We start from the raw sequence: 17,046 nt of genomic DNA, 5'->3' as shown, positions 1-17,046 counted from the left end.
ATTAATAGAGGCTCGATGTCCCGCAGCTTAAATCAATGCCGGATGTCCCCACCTGCTAGCTGGCTATATCCGAGCCTAGATACCTGTGCCTGAGGCCCTGGCCACGTAGCTTATCTGCAGCGAGGGGCTTGACGCAGTGACCCAGGTGTTATTATGCCCTTCTACCATTGAATTTCTGGATCCCGGTGCACTGATCTCGATCCGTGCCTTTACCGGGCTGCGAACCGACAGCCACCATGATCCGCAAATGACCCGCCACCTGGCTTTGATCCACGAGGGGGCTCGGAATAAGGCTGGAACAGAAATTGCAGACTATGGAGCTGTGGGACCTGAATGGTCGTCATTCTTCTCGACTATTTGGATCATCTTAGGTCATCGCAAATAGTCCTTCCAGGCACGACGAGTAATACCGACCTCTAGCGTCTTAGCAGTGGACATGATGCTGCGATTGTATATCCGAGGGCACCCAACGCGAATCTTCTTCGGTGGATCGCCCTGCCATCTGTGCCAATGGAATGTCGTGTTCGGGTCCGGGTGGGGCGACTCGGAATTACGGGCTCAGCTGCATCGGGTATACGGCTTTACGGACGCGCCTTGTCAGGGACCAGTGCTCCGTGCTGGCTATCCCAGGGAGGAGGGCAATATAACAGAATGAATTCCCCTGCTGCTCTGGATTCTGGCAATCGAGTCTCTGGATTCTTCTCTTCCGCGGGGTCTAACAATTTATGGGCTGTGATTCATACGAGGTACGCCTAAAACGGCCCGCTCAGATCTATATTGGATACACTAACCACCGGCAATCCTGCAGCTAAGACAAGTGGATCATCGTTCATAATGGACAACTCATCGTCGGGAACCGTGGACGTCGAGTCTGGAGACTCTCTTTCAAAGCGCTTGACCCTTACATGGCGCAATTTGAGTGTGAACGTCACTGCCCCCGATGCTGCCCTGGGCGATACCCTGTTATCCGTGGCCGATCCACGGCAGGTCATGGGGTGGTTCAACAGGAACCAGCGGCCTAAGAGGGTATGATCGGACGATAAAGCCTCTTGGTGCTTTACTGATGGTGCGGTAGACAATTCTTAAGGACCTCACCGGTCAACTACGACCAAGCGAGATGGTAGGAAACGCGAGCGAAATAGTGAGTGGTGTTTGCTGACTGCTTTAGTTGCTCGTTCTCGGACGGCCAGGATCCGGATGTACCTCTTTCCTCCGAGTGCTTTCCAACGATCGCGACGCATTCGACGAGGTCGTCGGCGAAACCCGCTACGGAAGCATGGACCACAAGCAGGCGAAGAAGTACCGACAGCAGATCATGTTCAACAACGAGGACGACGTACACTTTCCCACTCTGACAGTCAACCGGACGATGAAGTTCGCCCTACGAAACAAGGTCCCGAGGGAGCGACCCGAACACTTGCAGAACAAGAAGGACTTTGTTCAGGAGAAGAGGGACGGGATTCTGGACTCGCTGGGTATCCCTCACACCAAGAAGACCCTGGTTGGAAACGAATTCATCCGTGGTGTGTCTGGTGGTGAGCGGAAACGTGTTTCGTTGGCAGAAATGATGGCCGGTCAGGTAAGATTCCTCCTCCTCGTCCCATGATGGGTTACTCATGGATGCGCATCATAGAGTCCGGTGCAATTCTGGGACAACCCGACTCGAGGTCTGGATTCGAAGACCGCCGTGGAATTTGCTCGCATGCTCCGACGCGAGGCCGATGAGAACGAGAAGACTATGGTGGCGACAATGTACCAGGCTGGAAACGGTATCTACGATGCGTTCGACAAGATCCTCGTCCTTGCAGACGGTCTGGTCACCTACTACGGGCCCCGCTCGATGGCTCGGGCTTACTTCGAAGATATGGGCTTTACCTGCCCTAAGGGAGCCAACATCGCCGACTTCCTTACCTCAGTTACGGTGATTACGGAGCGCATTGTCACCCCGGGAATGGAAGAAAAGGTACCCAACACTGCGGCTGAGTTTGAGGCCCGTTACCGCCAGAGCTCCATCCACTCTCAGATGATGGACGACATCGAACCCCCGGAGAAGCTGGCCATTGAGGACGAGAACCTGGCCATTGCCGTAGCTAAGGAGAAGAGAAAGAAGCACATCCCTCGTCCGCAGAGCGTCTACACAGCTAGCCTGTGGGATCAGATCATCAGCTGCACCATTCGGTAAGTAGTCGTGAATTAGTTTGAGAAACGAAGCTGACCGTCCTCTAGCCAGTTCCAGATCTTGGCCGGTGACAAATTGTCAATCATCATTAAGATCGTTTCTTCCATCCTTCAGGCTTTGGTCTGCGGTAGTTTGTTCTACAACTTGGCCGACGACAGTACTTCCATCTTCCTGAGACCTGGTGCTCTTTTCTTCCCGGTTCTGTATTTCCTGCTCGAGACAATGTCCGAAACGACCGCATCCTTCATGGGACGTCCGATTCTTTCTCGGCAAAAGCGATTTGGATTCTACCGCCCGACGGCGTTTGCCATCGCCAACGCCATCACGGATATCCCTATCGTCTTGATTCAGGTGTCATGTTTCTCATTGATCCTCTACTTCATGAGCGCGATGCAGATGAATGCCGGCCGTTTCTTCACCTACTGGGTCGTCATCATCGCCCAAACGCTGTGCTTCATGCAGATGTTCCGTGCGATCGGTGCCCTGTGCAAGCAGTTCGGTAACGCATCCAAGATGACTGGTTTCCTCTCCACGGTTTTCTTCGTCTACGGAGGTAGGTTCCCACGGAATTCCGCGACGGCGACCTTCGCTGATGTCAATAGGATACCTCATTCCCTTCGAGAAGATGCATGTCTGGTTCCGCTGGATCTTCTACCTGAACCCCGGCGCGTACGCATTCGAGGCATTGATGGCCAACGAATTCGTGGGCCTGGAAATGGACTGTGTGGAACCCGACTACATCCCCTACGGACCCGGCTACCCAACTGGTGTTTCTGAGTACCGCGGCTGCAGTGTGAAGGGAAGCACTGATGGGGTGATCAACGGCGCCACCTACATCAAGGAACAGTTCAACTACTCCTACCACCACATCTGGCGGAGCTTTGGCATCCTCATCGGGTTCTGGGCCTTCTTCATCTTCCTCACCTCGATGGGATTCGAAAAGCTCAACAGCCAGTCCGGATCGTCCGTCCTCCTTTTCAAGCGCGGTGCCAAGAGCAAGAAGGCCGACGAGGAAAGCACCGTTGCCCCGAAGTCGGAGGGAAGTGCCCTTGCGCAGACGGGAAAGCAGTCGACGTTCACGTGGAACCATCTCGACTACCACGTGCCGTTTCACGGTCAGAAGAAGCAGTTGCTTGATCAGGTCTTTGGGTTCGTGAAGCCGGGTAACCTGGTCGCTTTGATGGGTTGCTCTGGTGCGGGAAAGACTACGTACGTGTTTGTGATGAATGGGATGACCGCGGCGCTAATTCTATTGCAGACTGCTCGATGTGTTGGCTCAGCGAAAAGACAGCGGAGAGATCTACGGCTCGATCCTGATTGATGGCAAGCCGCAGGGTATCAGCTTCCAGCGTACGACTGGTTACTGTGAGCAGATGGATGTTCACGAGGGCACCGCCACCGTGAGAGAAGCTTTGGTGTTTTCTGCTCTGCTCCGTCAGCCTGAGAGCGTGCCGCGCGAAGAGAAGATAGCCTATGTCGACCACATCATTGATCTCCTGGAGTTGACTGACATTCGGGACGCGCTGATCGGAGGTAATTTTTCTTGCCGCCCTTGATGAGGACTATACTGACAGGAACAGTTCCCGGAGCTGGTCTCAGTATCGAGCAGCGGAAACGAGTGACTCTTGGTGTGGAACTGGTTGCCAAGCCGACATTGCTCTTCCTCGACGAACCGACTTCCGGTCTGGATGGCCAATCTGCTTACAACATTATTCGTTTCCTGAGAAAGCTGGTCGACAGCGGACAGGCTGTGCTGGTAAGTGTGTCTGTCTGGAATTGACAGGGTCTAATGCATTCCAGTGTACCATCCACCAGCCTTCCGCCGTTCTGTTCGACGCTTTCGACTCGTTGGTCCTACTCGCTAAGGGCGGAAAGATGGCCTACTTCGGAGAAAGTAAGTCTATAACACCCGTATCACAATTTCAGATCTAACAATACCAGCTGGCGAGGACTCCGGAAAGGTCCTCGGATACTTCGCCAAGAACGGAGCTCCCTGCCCCCCTGAAGTCAACCCCGCCGAGCACATCGTTGAAGTCATCCAGGGCAACACCGAGAAGCCGATCGACTGGGTCGATGTCTGGAGCCAATCTGAGGAGCGTGAGCGTGCGATTGAGGAGCTTGAGTCGTTGAACAAGGCGGGCCAAGCGGAGCCAGACGAGGTGGAGGACCAGCACAACTTTGCCACCCCTATCTGGTACCAATTCAAACTGGTGCTGGAGCGTCTGATGACCCAGCTGTGGCGGTCACCGGTATGTCCATCCATCCATTGCACCTCGTGAAAATAAAAGCTGACGGGTCAGGATTACATGTGGAACAAAATTATCCTGCACGTCTTCGCCGCGCTGTTCAGTGGATTCACCTTCTGGAAGATGGGCGACGGCACATACGCACTGCAGCTTCGACTGTTCGCCATCTTCAACTTCATCTTCGTGGCTCCCGGCTGTATCAACCAGATGCAGCCGTTCTTCCTGCACAACCGTGACATCTTCGAAACCCGCGAGAAGAAGGTAAGCTGCAACACCACCCCACGTCAACAAACCATCTAACCAAGCCAGTCCAAAACCTACCACTGGATGGCCTTTATTGGCGCCCAGGCCGTCTCGGAAATCCCATACCTGATCATCTGCGCCACGCTTTACTTCGCATGCTGGTACTTCACAGCTGGCTTCCCCATCAGCGCATACATCTCCGGCCACGTCTACCTGCAGATGATCTGTAAGTCCCCCCCGATTCCCCCTTTCTCCTCCCCCAGAACCAAACCTAACAAAAGTGAAGTCTACGAATTCCTCTACACCTCCATCGGCCAAGCCATCGCCGCCTACGCGCCCAACGAATTCTTCGCCGCAATCATGAACCCCATCCTCATCGGCGCCGGCATGATCAGTTTCTGTGGCGTCGTCGTGCCCTACTCCAGCATGCAGCCCTTCTGGCGCTACTGGCTGTACTACCTCGACCCCTTCACCTACCTGGTGGGCGGCCTGCTGGGCGAAGTCCTCTGGGACGTCAAAGTCACCTGCGAAGCCTCGGAGTATATCAAGTTCAGCGCCCCGTCCGGCCAGACCTGTGGGCAGTATATGAAGGATTTTATTGCCGAGCAGACGGGGTATCTCCTCGATGCGAATGCCACGAGCTGTGAATTTTGTCAGTATTCGATGGGGGCCGATTATGCGAAGAGTTTCAATTTGGAACAGAAGTATTATTCGTGGAGAGATGTGAGTTTTATCCTTTTCTTTTATTCTTTGCTTGCTTGATTTGTTTTTGAAAGTAGATTGCTGATGGTGTGATGTCTAGACTGGAATCACCGCCCTCTTCTGCATCTCGTCCTACGGTCTGGTGTTCCTGATGATGAAGCTGAGGAGCAAGAAGACGAAGAGTGCAAGGTCGGAGTGAGTGATACCAAACCCACACCCACACCAACCGGGTTGGTACAACGCGCGGACAGAGAGTTTGTTTATTTGTGAGGACGAGAGAGAGAGAGAGAGAGAGAATGAGTCGCACGCAACACACAGAGAGAGTGTGTGTGAGTAAGAGAGGACAGAGAATGCGAATGGATAATATACATAGAGCAAGGTACTCCTTTTCATACCCTTACATACATACATATACATCGATAGACAGATACACCCACCAGACCCCACCACACCACATTGGGCACCGGGCTGGATATATAGACCCATTGATCCTTTATACTTTACACTGTTTAATACAATTACTATCGTTACCTGCACTACCCTCTTCTCCTCCAACTTCACATGATTGTCTCATGGTTCTGATGCACGTCGAATAAAAGCTCTGCTTGAGTCATTAGCAGATGCATTATGTATATAGGTAGTTGGTTAGGGCGTGATGCGTGATGGTCCTGTAATAGGATGTGAAATATCAATGCCATGGGTTTTGAGAATTGACAGCGGCTGAGGTTGGGGATTGGGATTGTTGCCTCAGTACTACGAGGAAGAAGGAGGGATGTATGACTTGGCGGTGGTGGGGTGGTGAGAATTAGGCGCAAGGGGGGTGGACGATGACGTAGATATCTCACTTTTGTGACACATGAATAATATACGGATATAACTACTGATCATAGACTTGAGCGAGAATAGGATGTTTGAATGTATTGGTCTAAGGTATACATATACAAGAAGAGAACTAGTAATCCGTCTATCCATCTATAACACAATTCTGGGTATAATAACAAAAACCACAAAAAACCGTAAAAATCAATCAAAGGTGAGTAAAGAAGGAAAGGAAAGGAGAAAAAGCAGACGAAAAAAAAAAAAAAAAAATCAAAACCGAAACCTCGGTGTCTCCGCCTGCGTCCTTATATACGCGACATCCACCAACCGTCCCAGGATCACATACTCCAGCTTCAACTTGATGCTATACACCAGGGCCTTGAAGGTAACCTGAAAGGTAAAGTACCCGGCATACTGAATGGCCACGACAGACAGATCTAGCAAGATAATGGCGATATTGACCAGCAGCAGCTGGGTAAGCACACTGCGCGACAGCCCGCCCGAATCCATACGGAGCATCCTCACCGTCTCACGGATATACAGACCGGAGAGCAGCAGTTCCTGCACGCAGAACCAAACCAGCTGGATGCGCTCAATCACGCCAAAGGCCAGATTAATCGCATCCGACCCCGGGCGCGCATTCACGGCCAGTTCCAGCGCGGTGCTCGACGTATGCAGCAGTACTGCATCCACGATGATCAGATACAGCAGCGCGCGCAGGATCCTCTTATGGTGAAAAACCAGATGCAGACGCGACCACAGCACGATCGATTGCCCCGTTACCATCCCCGTCCAGCCGATGTCCACGATTATGATCTCGAGGAAGTAGTGCGTGAAGGTTACGCCGAACATCTTGAGCATGTAGCCCAGGCCGAAGGGGATGATGCTGAAGGACGCGATCAGGAGACTCCAGAAGTAGGATCCCTCGTATCGTTTGAAGGTGTTCAGGCAGAGGATCACCAGCTCGATGGCGTTGCACCATGCCAGCGCGATGAGGATCGGGAACACATATTCTTCGACGGTGGTGTCCAGGTGCCGCGTTAGGCCGGTGGGGTTGTTCGCCGACGTGTTGTCAAGGGTGAAATGGGGCATAGACTGTGAGCATCGGGGGGTGGTGGTGGTGGTGGTGTGGGGTTGATTGAGCACGAGGTCGTAGAGTCTGGAGATGTGGATGATTTGATTCGGAAGGTTGCCTGCCGTGTGTGTGCTGGATTCTACGAGTGTAGAAGTGTAGAGTGAGTGAAAGAAGGAGGCGAGGGAGTCGCAAAGTTGCCCCAGTCGATCTGTCGCCGAATCGGGCCATCCGGGCCTTGAATCCCTCCCGGCAGTGGCGTCATCGATCGGGGGTTGCTCCGGAAGCTTAGGTGTCATTGGCTGGAGATACCATGCCGCGGGTACTCTCGCCAATTGGAGACAGGGCTGATCGGATGCGCTAGTCTCTCTCCGGCGAGGACTCCTCGGCAAGTGGAGGTCTTTAATTGGTGGATGCTTGCAGTTATATCAGGTGATCCAGTTTGCTCTGTTTGAGATGTTTGCTCAATTTGTGCGCTTTGACTCATTTGTCTCGTTTGTCCCATTTGTCTCGTGCACAATACGCGATGCGTCTCAATTCTCGTCGCATCTTCGTCCTCACCTTCGTCTGCGCAATGCACCAAACTCGAACCTGACAACTCATCCAACCCATCCTGGGTCGAGGCAGCTCTCATTTGGATCGGGGAGTGGTCTATCATCGAGAGGTCAAGACCTATCGCACGATTCCTACTGTCTGGATTGTGCGAGCGCGCGATGGATGCCACCGACCATGAATGAATGTCCATCCTCCGTGCAGGTGACCGGTAGCAGGTCCTCACTGCCTTTGGTCAAATGGCCATGTCACTTCAATCACCGATCGACGTCGGATTCTGAGTCAAACAGGTTCGGTTCAATTTGGCGATTCAAGTTTACGATTCAAGTACCCACCAACCCAAACGCGATATCGAAGCCGCCGATTCGAACGCCCGCACCTCGATCCCACCGCGCAGACTACCCTACCATCACCGAGATAAAGTGCGAACGGTAGCTGAAGTGGTATCATGTGGCTGGCACATCTACAACTGCCCGGCATACCGAATGCCCTGCAAGATCTGAGACAAACGCGAACTTAGGCCATGATCCTCGGAACGTGACCTCGATCCTACCCTGGAAAATCGAATCGCATAGTTCAAGCCAGTCGACTCATAATTGCGACTCGTGAATGTGTCACTGGGAATACTGGATACTGGAGCGATAAGACTGGCCTGACCGGATCGAAGCTGTACACGGATTTCATCGAGTCCCGACGACGTTTTCGAGCGCGTGCGCAAGATGAGGCCGAAATCGAGCACCGATGCGAGGACGACAGGACGAGGAAGGCACAGCATATCGGTGGTGGATTGTGGATTGGGCAAGTGGAAAATGTGACAACAGGTGTCTGCCCCTATATTGCCTACGTTGATTTTGCGAGCTAATCACACTGGATGTCGGTCGCAACTAGCAACGGCGTCGAAAGCCGACCTCGGACGAGTCTGCCTGTTTGGATGATCTGTCACGCACGATGACGTTGGAATATTGGATGCATGCAATCCTGCTGTATCTTTACCCGAATGGCCGACGGCGCTTGAACCCCTTTCCCCGCACAGCTTGCGGATGTTAAGTTTCCGGCTCTGCGTCCGCACCTCTGCTCCCTGCGACACCATCGCTGCATTGGAACGCTCAACCTCATATCATGACTCCCCCCTTCCGTGCCGAACACATCGGCTCTCTCATCCGACCCGACGAGCTGCTGGCTGCCCGCAGTGCCGCTGGCCTGGGGAACAGCTACACCAAGACCACTGTTCCTGAAGGTCTGGAGCGTCTGACCCAGCAGGCGATCGCGAAACTGGTTCAACAGGAACTGGCTCATAATGTACGCCCCATCACGACGGGCGAGTACGAGCGACCCATCTTCTATGCCGGGTTCTTCGAGCGCCTCGAAGGGATGCAAATGACACAGGTCCCCATCCCCGAAGGCTATCGTAACGGGCTTCCGACCCTCCGAGCGCTCGAGAAGCTGGGAATCAAAACGCGAGACTGCTCAGTAGCGGTGGGCAAGATTCAGCACGTCCACAGCCCCTACCTCGCGGACTGGGAGTACCTGCGTAGCCTCGTCCCCCGCGAACAGTGGCACGAATGCAAACTGAGCATGCCCCCCATCACCTGGCAGCACCAGCACCTGCAAGCGGGCACCGCGTTCACGGCCTCTAGCCCGTACTCCACGGACAAGGAGTACTTCGTGGACCTGGCGACCGCGTTTGCGAAGGAGTTCCGGACGTTGTATGATGCCGGGCTGCGCTCCATCCAGATCGATGATCCCGCGATGACCTTCTTCGTGACGGACGAGATGCGGTCCGGCTGCCTGGCAGACGGCATCGACCCGGACGAGCTGCTGGACCTGTACATCTGGGCCCACAATCAAACCTTGAAAGACCGTCCGACGGACCTGCACGTCGGTGTGCATCTCTGTCGGGGCAATATGCCCGGGTCCACGCACATTCTCAGCGGATCGTACGAGCGGATTGCGCGGCGCATGTTCACGGGGCTGGAATATGACACGTTCTACCTGGAGTATGACACGGAGCGCGCGGGCGATTTCCAGCCGCTGCGACATTTGCCGGTCGGCAAGAACGTGGTGCTGGGCGTGGTGTCGACGAAGACGGCGGAGCTGGAGACGCTGGATGAGCTGGAGGCCCGGGTGTATGAGGCAGCCGATGCGATCGCGCAGGGCCAGGGACGCAGTCGGCAGCAGGTTCTGGACACGACGCTGGGGGTCAGTCCGCAGTGTGGGTTCGCCAGCGTGGGTCGAGGCCGGGGAATCGGAATGACGGAGGAGCGCATGTGGGAGAAGCTGCAGCTGGTGCAGCGGCTAGCAGACAGGGTGTGGCCGACCAGCAGCAGCTAGATATTGTCTTTTTGACCTCGGTTAGTGATTGCGTGGCAGCATAATGAATGAGCAATGAATCCGTCGGACGCCGATGCAGGCCAGAGAGACAACGGCACACCTGCATTGTGATCCACTGCACTAGTTTCAGAGCGTCTCTCTCTTCCGTGATTCTGCACATATCCGCTGCCAAACCTAAATGAATTGAAGCTGTGGAGGCTACTGAAGCCACCGACCTGAGGACGGAGGGCAGGCCTGCATGACAGGCCGCACGTGGTGCAGCAGTTGGCCGTCCGCGATCGCCCGTGCGAGATGAATTATGGGTCCGCGGCTTCGGCAGCGACGGATACGCGGCTTCGCTCTCCGGCCTGCATAACTCGCCTGGAGTGGAGGACCCAGGAGCGAGACTATATAGCCCTCGACGCCGGCTATCCATCCCTCGGTCTCCAGCCCTCCAATAACCAACTGAGCAGCCACCATGCACTTCCCTCTAGCTCTGTCTCTGCTGCCCCTGGCTACCCACGCCATCAACATCATCTCCTCCAACGACGATGGCTGGGCCGAGATCAACATCCGCACCCTCTACGACTCCCTCACCGCTGCTGGCCACTCGGTGGTCCTGTCGGCCCCGGCGGAGAACGAGAGCGGAACAGGTAACATCGCCGTCTGATCCGCTGGATCTACGCTCACTCACACCCACACAGGCTCCGACGATGCCACTCCCACCACCCTGACCGAGGCCTGCGAGTTCGACAGCTGCCCCTCGGGCAGTCCCGCCGAGGGCTACAACGCCTCGCAGCCGCGCTGGAACTACGTCAACTCGTACCCGGTCACCTCGATCAAGTACGGGATCAACACCCTGTCGCCCGAGTACTTCGACGGCGCGCCCGCCCTCGCCGTCACCGGGCCCAACGTGGGCACCAACCTGGGACTGGACGTGTTCTTCTCCGGCACGGTCGGCGCGGCCACCTACGCCGCGGAGGTGGGCATCCCCGCGATCGCATTCTCCGGCGACACGGGGTCCCAGACGGCGTGGGACGTGACGACCCCGACGTACAGCACCGTGTACGCGGAGCTGGCGACCAAGGTCACCGACGAGCTGGTCGCGGCGGGCACGCCCTACCTGCCGGACGAGATCTGGCTGAACGTGAACTTCGGCGCGGTGGGCGACTCGACGTGCACCAGCGCGGACGACTTCAAGTTCGTCCTGTCGCGCATCTTCACCGCCATCCCGCTGCTGACGCCGGCGGACGTCGAGACCTGCGGCAGCACGCGGCTGCCGACGGAGACGAAGGTGGTGGACTCGGACGGCTGCTACGCCAGCATCTCGGTGGGGTTGGCGAGCGATAAGCTGGACGCGAACGCGACGATGCAGGCGGTGGTTCTGGACAAGCTGTCGGGATTGTTGACCTGCTTGGAGTGAGATCGGTAGATAGCGACGTCAATGGAAATGGAAATGGGATGGAATGGGGATGTCTCTCCCGCTGTCTCGGACGTAGATTACATCCCCCCACTATCACGATATTTTAGTCTCCGCGTCAGCCCTAAGTCGCAAGTACGCGTGATCCAACCACACCCCGTCATTGGAGCAGCCCGACGTCCCTGACCCTGGCCAGCCAGATATGTTCTATTGTTCTGGTATATTAAGGCAATCTAAATCATCCACCAGTCTGAGTGACCCCCGCATCCATCATGCAATCGCAATCACGCTACCCGCCCGCACCACGTTCCGCTTCTGGCTGCTGTCAGACGCTAGATTCCTGCAGGTTCCTCCCTCCAAGACAGTGTTGCATCCTTCGCATCCTGGTCGCGAGCCAGGATCGGGGTGTCTGAGTCGGGGTCTGCGTCTGATAACCCTGATGCGGAATGACTCTTCCACCTAGATACTACGTACCCTTCTTGCACCTGCAGCTTGCAGCTGCAGCCTCCGAGGTCGGACCCATCGATCAAGCGATGTCGATCCTGAAGATTCCTTCCTATCAGGGTCGGGTAGCGTGTCTGTGTGTCTGTCGACTCGTCACGGAGCGAGCTCCGAGGAGGAGCAGGAGGAGCAAGATAAAAGGCGCCGATCTTTCCTCGTTCCTGGTGTTTTTTTTTCCCTAGCACAGACGAACTCTTTCTCCTGTTACTACTTTATATATCTACTACCTGGTCTCCCTCCATCTCCCTCTCCCTCTCCCTCTCTGTCTCTGTCTCTCAGCATTACATTGCACTACACCCTAAACCCTTTTCTAAGAATCATCCCCTTCATCTTCACCTTTCATAATAATATTTAACATGTCCCTCAAAACCCTCCTCGTCGCCGCCTCGACCCTCGCGATGGTGCGCGCCTCCCCCGCCGGCAAAATGGTCATCCGTGACTGGATCGCCAGCGACGAGATTGTCGGTTTCAACCAGACCGTGCCGGATGATCAGACGGGCGATATCTATCTGGCGTATCAGCCGTATCTGAAGGTCGTGAATGGCTGCGTGCCGTTTCCGGGTGTGGATGCCGAGGGGAATACCGAGTATGTTTTTGATATTTGGTTTAGTTGCATGCATGCCTACTACCTACCTACCTACCTACCTACCTACCTACCTACCTGCCTGCCTGTCTGTCTGCCTGCCTGTCTGTCTGCCTGCCTGCCTGCCTTCCTGGTCTCGAGTGACGCAGGCTATACTTTCTGAATCTGAATCCCAGCCCTAACCTCAACCTCAATAACAACCCCCCCCCCCCAAAAAAAAACCAACACTAACATCCCCCCCCCAACCAGCGCCGGCCTCGCCATAACCGGCTCCTCAGACGGCGACTGCACCTCCAGCACCGGCCAAATCTACGTCCGCTCCAACATCTCCACCACCAGCACCAGCACCAGCACCTACCCAACAGCGCTCATGTACTCCTGGTACATGCCCAAAGACGAACCCAGCCCGGGAATCGGCCACCGCCACGACTGGGAAGGTGTCATCGTCTGGCTGGCCGACGGTTTGACCGTCTCCGCCGACAACATCCTGGCCGTGTGTCCCTCCGCGCACGGCGGCTGGGACTGCTCCACGGACGGATATACCCTCGACGGCACGAAGCCGCTGATCAAGTACGAGAGTGTCTGGCCGGTGGATCATTCGTGTGGGCTTACGACCACGGTCGGGGGCACCCAGCCGTTGGTTGCCTGGGAGAGTTTGACCACCGCTGCCAGGGACGCGTTGCAGACGGTCGATTTTGATAAGGCGATTGTGCCGTTTAAGGATGCCACGTGGGAGGAGAATTTGGGGAAGGCCAGTTTTTAAGGGTTGATTGTTGATTATTTATCTATCTACCTATTAAGTTGTGAGTGGGTGTATGCTGTATAGTGTATAGTGTATGGTGTATAGTTGGGTTGGGTGGGGTGGTGGGTGAGACTAGGAAGTGGCGGGGTGTATATAACCTGTATCAGTGAATTGAACAATGTATGTTTTGTGTGAGTGTAGTGACAGAGATGATCATTGTCTTTCTCCCTTTCAGTGATTCTCGGCAATGTACCCAGGTGACTTACTGTATTACATGTGGGTTGGATATGATATAATATTATATATGATCCAATGCTAAAAGTTGAATGGATATTCTCTACACCATGAACAAACACACTACTATACTACAAACAAACATACAAAACCCCATTAAAACATCCTTCCCCTACACTCCCGATCCAGTCTAACACAGGTAAAGATGAATTCTGATTCAAAGTAAAAAGGCTACCTAGATTTAGATACAGTACTTGGCGGCAGGCAGCCAAAGATCAACATCCAGATCAACATCAAGGTAGAATGAAGATGCTACAACATCAAGATGGAAGCACACTAAGCGCTAGCAATGCACTGGTAGTAGTAAGGGTTGTAGCTGTGGCAAGACGAACCGGACGCGCAGGCCGACGCCCCGGAGTAGTTGATGCCGCCGCACTGGCCGTACAGCGACTGCGTGCCGCTGGACGAGCCCGCCGTGGCGGCGGTGTAGGCCGGGGCCGGGGTGATGGTTGAGGCAGGCACCTCGGGCTCGACGGAGGTGGGGACGGCGACGGCGGCAGGGGTCAGGGTGGTCAGGGTGGTCCAGCTGGAGGGCACCTGGACGGCGATCTGGGAGTAGCTGGAGCTGGAGGGGGCGCTGGGCTCGGCGATCTCGGTGTTGGCGGCCACGCTGGTGGTGATGGCGGCGGCCGGGGCGGAGGTCGCGGCGGCGCTGGCCACCCCGCTGGCCACCCCGCTGGCGCTGCCCACAACGGCGGTGCCCGTCGAGGTGATCGCCGAGGTGGTCTGGGTGATGGAGACAGCCCCGCTGTAGAGGCTGGGCCCGGGCACGGTGTAGGTGGCCAGCGAGGAGTAGATGTTCACCAGGATGCCGGCCTCGGTGGAGGTGTACAGCTCGGTGCCCAGCACCCCCGAGGGCGTGGCGGTGCCGGTGCCGGTGACCTGCAGGTTGAAGCACTGGGGGTAGTTCTGGGCGCCGTCAGTCTCCTCGGCGCCGTGCAGGGCAATCAGCTCGTGGCGCAGCACGTAGTTGCCCGGCGCGATGGTCGGGGGGATCTCGACCATCCAGCTGTTGTTGTTGGCGATCAGCTGGTCGGTTCCCCAGGTGCCCGGCACCTCGGAGTCGCTGATCAGCCCGACGCCGTCGATCTTGAAGAACTCCAGCTCGGTCTTGTCGGCCGTCTCGCAGCTGCCTGAGCAGCGCGCCAGGTAGTCCAGCACAGGCCCGTGGTGCGACGACGGCCACGCCGTCCACTGCACGTTGACCTTCTCGCCCGCCCCCACCACGACGTGCGCCTGCGCGTTGGTCGCGTTCTCGTGGCAGATGATGTTGGGGTTGCGGTACTCGTCGGGCGAGATGAAGCCGTTGCCCGTGTTGGGGGTCGTCCACGCCGCCACCTTCGGGGGGTCGGTCTCGTAGGGGAACACGTTGATGTCGAAGCCCTCGTAGTAGACGCCGTCCACCACCAGGTTGGTGACGTGCCCGTGGGCCGCCACCTGGGTGGTGGCCGACAGCAGGGCCGCCAGGAGGGAGGCAGACTGAGTGTGACGCATGATTGCTAGTGGTGGGGATAGAAGACAAGAGATAGAGAGAGTGTGAGAGAAAGTGTAGAGAGAATGTATGTGGTGAAAGCGTAGAGAGAACGAGCGACCCAGCGCAAGGAATGTGAGGCTTCAGTCAATGAAGCGAAGAGCGAAGAAGGGAAGAAGGGAAGGAGGAAAGTCAAGACCTGCTGGAGAGGAAGAGAGAAAGACAGACCGACTGGCGGTGCGATGGAGGTCTATTTAACCCACCATCGCCGTCTGTCTCTCTCTACCTGCGTCGCATCTCAAACGGCCATGCCTCCGGTGCTCCACCAGGAGTCGGGCTGCCAGCCGCCGGCGACAGGTCGACACACGGCGGGTAGGGCAGTGGGTCCATCTGGGCCCTGAGGGGGGGGCATCGGAAGCGCTGGAGCAATTAAGGTGAGGCCGGAACGGTGCTATCCAGTCTAGGGCAGGGGCAAGTGTTGCAGGTGGTGCCGATCCGTCTGATATTGAGCCCCCTAGGGTCTTGGCTGTTGTCGGTGTTTTCCCTCTTCACCCGTTGTCGGTTGTCCGTCTGGCGTCCGTTTGTCTCTGTAGACAAGCTTTTTCTCGTGGAATAGTTCGATACCGCCGTCCATCCGTGACTCGAACGCTTGATCCCCGACCGCTGCACACGAGGATAAGAATAGAATCAGGGCCCGGCTGGGTGGATCCACCGCCAGCCACTAGACTAGCCAGGCAATAGCACCTCCCTAGCTGCTCGACTTGCACAATTAGATTAAGCTGGCCCTGACTGGCTTAATCTCGCCAATCACGTCGCCCACGTCTGGACGGCCGTCCCTGGCAATTTTCTTCCTGTCAGATTTCTCCTCCACGCGCCCAATGACAGTTGGCCCGGTGGATCGATCCAGGTGCATCGAGCGCTTTCGACTTTCTATCTATCTAGCCCAGATATTTACTGGTAGACTGACTAGTTATCTACAGTGTCGGCCGAGCTTTCCCTTCGCTTCCCTCGGGGAGACCCCGTTGCCCTGTTCTGCGCGACGGGGCTGGCGGGCGGGCCTCCTCGTCGTACTTCTGATACGAATCTTGCAAGGCAGATGGGGTTGCATGAATCGCCAACCACCACCCTTGCGCAATGTGGCGGCATTGTCCATATCCGCATCTGCATCCGCATCCGCATCCTTGCCGCTGGTATTGTGTCCTCCACCGTCCACACCGGTCGCTGCCATCCCGAATGTCTGTTGTCATTCCCGGCCGTGCGATGGACAAGCAAGCTTAACCACGAACCTTATCCCGCCCTCGTCAACGGCGAGAGACGGCGACCCACCGGCACCTTTCTGGATGGCGCCGGTGGCAGACGTGAAACGCTCCTGTCGCATATTAACCGTGACCAGCCACGCCACCCGCACGGGGCTTTCCCTGCCCTAGCTTTACGGGCCCGCGAAGCGCCGGCCACCCAACCCAGTCAGCGCGAAGTCGTCCGGATTGGACGTGGACATGACAGGATGGTGGCGATTAGGATTGAGTGACCTGTAAGGCAGGGTGAGATTGCAAGGGATGGCTGCCGTTTCAACTGTCCGGAAATCAGCCTCGCGGTGAAGACGCCAACCCTGTCTGACTGCCCCTTCAATCAGCATAGACATGTGCTATGAGATGGGTAGGCGCTTAGTGCTGGCACCCCTCGGAGTCTCCCTTCTCGACGGATCCTATCATGACAACACGCGGCTGTGGGCCAGCCAAGGACTGGACAGGACTAGCCAGCTATGTCGCTAGCAGAGAGCTGTGGTGTGGTGCCAGAATCCAGAGGGCCTTCGGGTTCGTGTTACTATTAACGGCGTCGCGTCGGCTTTCGGATCCCAAGTTGATGCCGACATCTGTCTGAACTCTGGGACCGGTCGGTTGGCATCCATCTC

The 17,046-nt window shown here is 56.1% G+C and overlaps 9 protein-coding genes across 9 annotated transcripts; 6 read left to right on the top strand and 3 right to left on the bottom strand.

Moving 5' to 3' along the window:
- Positions 1-834: 834 nt before the first annotated feature.
- On the top strand, positions 835-5,569 carry BO70DRAFT_398257 (putative ABC multidrug transporter; the record flags this gene model as incomplete). Its single annotated transcript, XM_025546769.1, has 14 exons — positions 835-1,026; positions 1,076-1,120; positions 1,169-1,579; positions 1,634-2,178; positions 2,227-2,732; positions 2,782-3,388; positions 3,438-3,712; positions 3,760-3,935; positions 3,980-4,073; positions 4,121-4,428; positions 4,480-4,686; positions 4,735-4,894; positions 4,955-5,391; positions 5,471-5,569. 14 exons carry the CDS (start codon positions 835-837, stop codon positions 5,567-5,569), a joined length of 4,062 nt encoding a protein of 1,353 aa, XP_025397366.1.
- Positions 5,570-6,351: 782 nt separating this feature from the next.
- On the bottom strand, positions 6,352-7,412 carry BO70DRAFT_363965 (uncharacterized protein). Its single transcript, XM_025543691.1, has one exon. The coding sequence runs from the start codon at positions 7,279-7,281 to the stop codon at positions 6,460-6,462; it is 822 nt and encodes a 273-aa protein (XP_025397365.1). The 5' UTR covers positions 7,282-7,412; the 3' UTR covers positions 6,352-6,459.
- Positions 7,413-8,276: 864 nt separating this feature from the next.
- Positions 8,277-8,588, bottom strand: BO70DRAFT_398255 (uncharacterized protein; the record flags this gene model as incomplete). Its single annotated transcript, XM_025546768.1, has 1 exon — positions 8,277-8,588. The coding sequence occupies one exon, from the start codon at positions 8,586-8,588 to the stop codon at positions 8,277-8,279; it is 312 nt and encodes a 103-aa protein (XP_025397364.1).
- Positions 8,589-8,760: 172 nt separating this feature from the next.
- BO70DRAFT_95999 (cobalamin-independent methionine synthase II family protein) lies at positions 8,761-10,290 on the top strand. The gene has a single exon (XM_025548883.1). The coding sequence runs from the start codon at positions 8,933-8,935 to the stop codon at positions 10,142-10,144; it is 1,212 nt and encodes a 403-aa protein (XP_025397363.1). The 5' UTR covers positions 8,761-8,932; the 3' UTR covers positions 10,145-10,290.
- A 280-nt stretch (positions 10,291-10,570) lies between these two features.
- Positions 10,571-11,712, top strand: BO70DRAFT_363963 (5'/3'-nucleotidase SurE). The gene is made up of 2 exons (XM_025543690.1): positions 10,571-10,776; positions 10,828-11,712. Exons 1-2 carry the CDS (start codon positions 10,602-10,604, stop codon positions 11,544-11,546), a joined length of 894 nt encoding a protein of 297 aa, XP_025397362.1. The 5' UTR covers positions 10,571-10,601; the 3' UTR covers positions 11,547-11,712.
- A 134-nt stretch (positions 11,713-11,846) lies between these two features.
- Positions 11,847-12,313, top strand: BO70DRAFT_95987 (uncharacterized protein). The gene has a single exon (XM_025548881.1). It carries the CDS (start codon positions 11,990-11,992, stop codon positions 12,224-12,226), a length of 237 nt encoding a protein of 78 aa, XP_025397361.1. The 5' UTR covers positions 11,847-11,989; the 3' UTR covers positions 12,227-12,313.
- BO70DRAFT_95988 (NPP1 family protein) lies at positions 12,314-13,401 on the top strand. The gene is made up of 2 exons (XM_025548882.1): positions 12,314-12,630; positions 12,877-13,401. The coding sequence occupies exons 1-2, from the start codon at positions 12,401-12,403 to the stop codon at positions 13,388-13,390; spliced, it is 744 nt and encodes a 247-aa protein (XP_025397360.1). The 5' UTR covers positions 12,314-12,400; the 3' UTR covers positions 13,391-13,401.
- Positions 13,402-13,939: 538 nt separating this feature from the next.
- Positions 13,940-15,157, bottom strand: BO70DRAFT_296082 (uncharacterized protein; the record flags this gene model as incomplete). The annotated part of the gene is made up of 2 exons (XM_025539526.1): positions 13,940-14,131; positions 14,324-15,157. The coding sequence occupies 2 exons, from the start codon at positions 15,155-15,157 to the stop codon at positions 13,940-13,942; spliced, it is 1,026 nt and encodes a 341-aa protein (XP_025397359.1).
- Positions 15,158-15,442: 285 nt separating this feature from the next.
- Positions 15,443-16,662, top strand: BO70DRAFT_398250 (uncharacterized protein; the record flags this gene model as incomplete). The annotated part of the gene is made up of 2 exons (XM_025546767.1): positions 15,443-15,506; positions 16,115-16,662. 2 exons carry the CDS (start codon positions 15,443-15,445, stop codon positions 16,660-16,662), a joined length of 612 nt encoding a protein of 203 aa, XP_025397358.1.
- Positions 16,663-17,046: the final 384 nt, after the last annotated feature.

This window comes from Aspergillus heteromorphus, assembly GCF_003184545.1.
Source record: "Aspergillus heteromorphus CBS 117.55 chromosome Unknown BO70scaffold_21, whole genome shotgun sequence".
In the NCBI taxonomy this organism is placed as follows: domain Eukaryota; kingdom Fungi; phylum Ascomycota; class Eurotiomycetes; order Eurotiales; family Aspergillaceae; genus Aspergillus; species Aspergillus heteromorphus.
This window is presented reverse-complemented; position numbering and strand designations above follow the sequence as displayed.

Excerpts from the sequence above, each read along its gene's own strand:
- BO70DRAFT_363965 (XM_025543691.1), bottom strand. The coding sequence starts at position 7,281 with ATGCCCCATTTCACCCTTGACAACACGTCGGCGAACAACCCCACCGGC.
- BO70DRAFT_95999 (XM_025548883.1), top strand. The coding sequence starts at position 8,933 with ATGACTCCCCCCTTCCGTGCCGAACACATCGGCTCTCTCATCCGACCC.
- BO70DRAFT_95988 (XM_025548882.1), top strand. The coding sequence starts at position 12,401 with ATGTCCCTCAAAACCCTCCTCGTCGCCGCCTCGACCCTCGCGATGGTG. Across the intron at positions 12,631-12,876 it reads GATGCCGAGGGGAATACCGA|CGCCGGCCTCGCCATAACCG; the intron begins GTATGTTTTTGA and ends CCCCCCAACCAG.
- BO70DRAFT_363963 (XM_025543690.1), top strand. The coding sequence starts at position 10,602 with ATGCACTTCCCTCTAGCTCTGTCTCTGCTGCCCCTGGCTACCCACGCC. Across the intron at positions 10,777-10,827 it reads GGAGAACGAGAGCGGAACAG|GCTCCGACGATGCCACTCCC; the intron begins GTAACATCGCCG and ends ACACCCACACAG.
- BO70DRAFT_95987 (XM_025548881.1), top strand. The coding sequence starts at position 11,990 with ATGACTCTTCCACCTAGATACTACGTACCCTTCTTGCACCTGCAGCTT.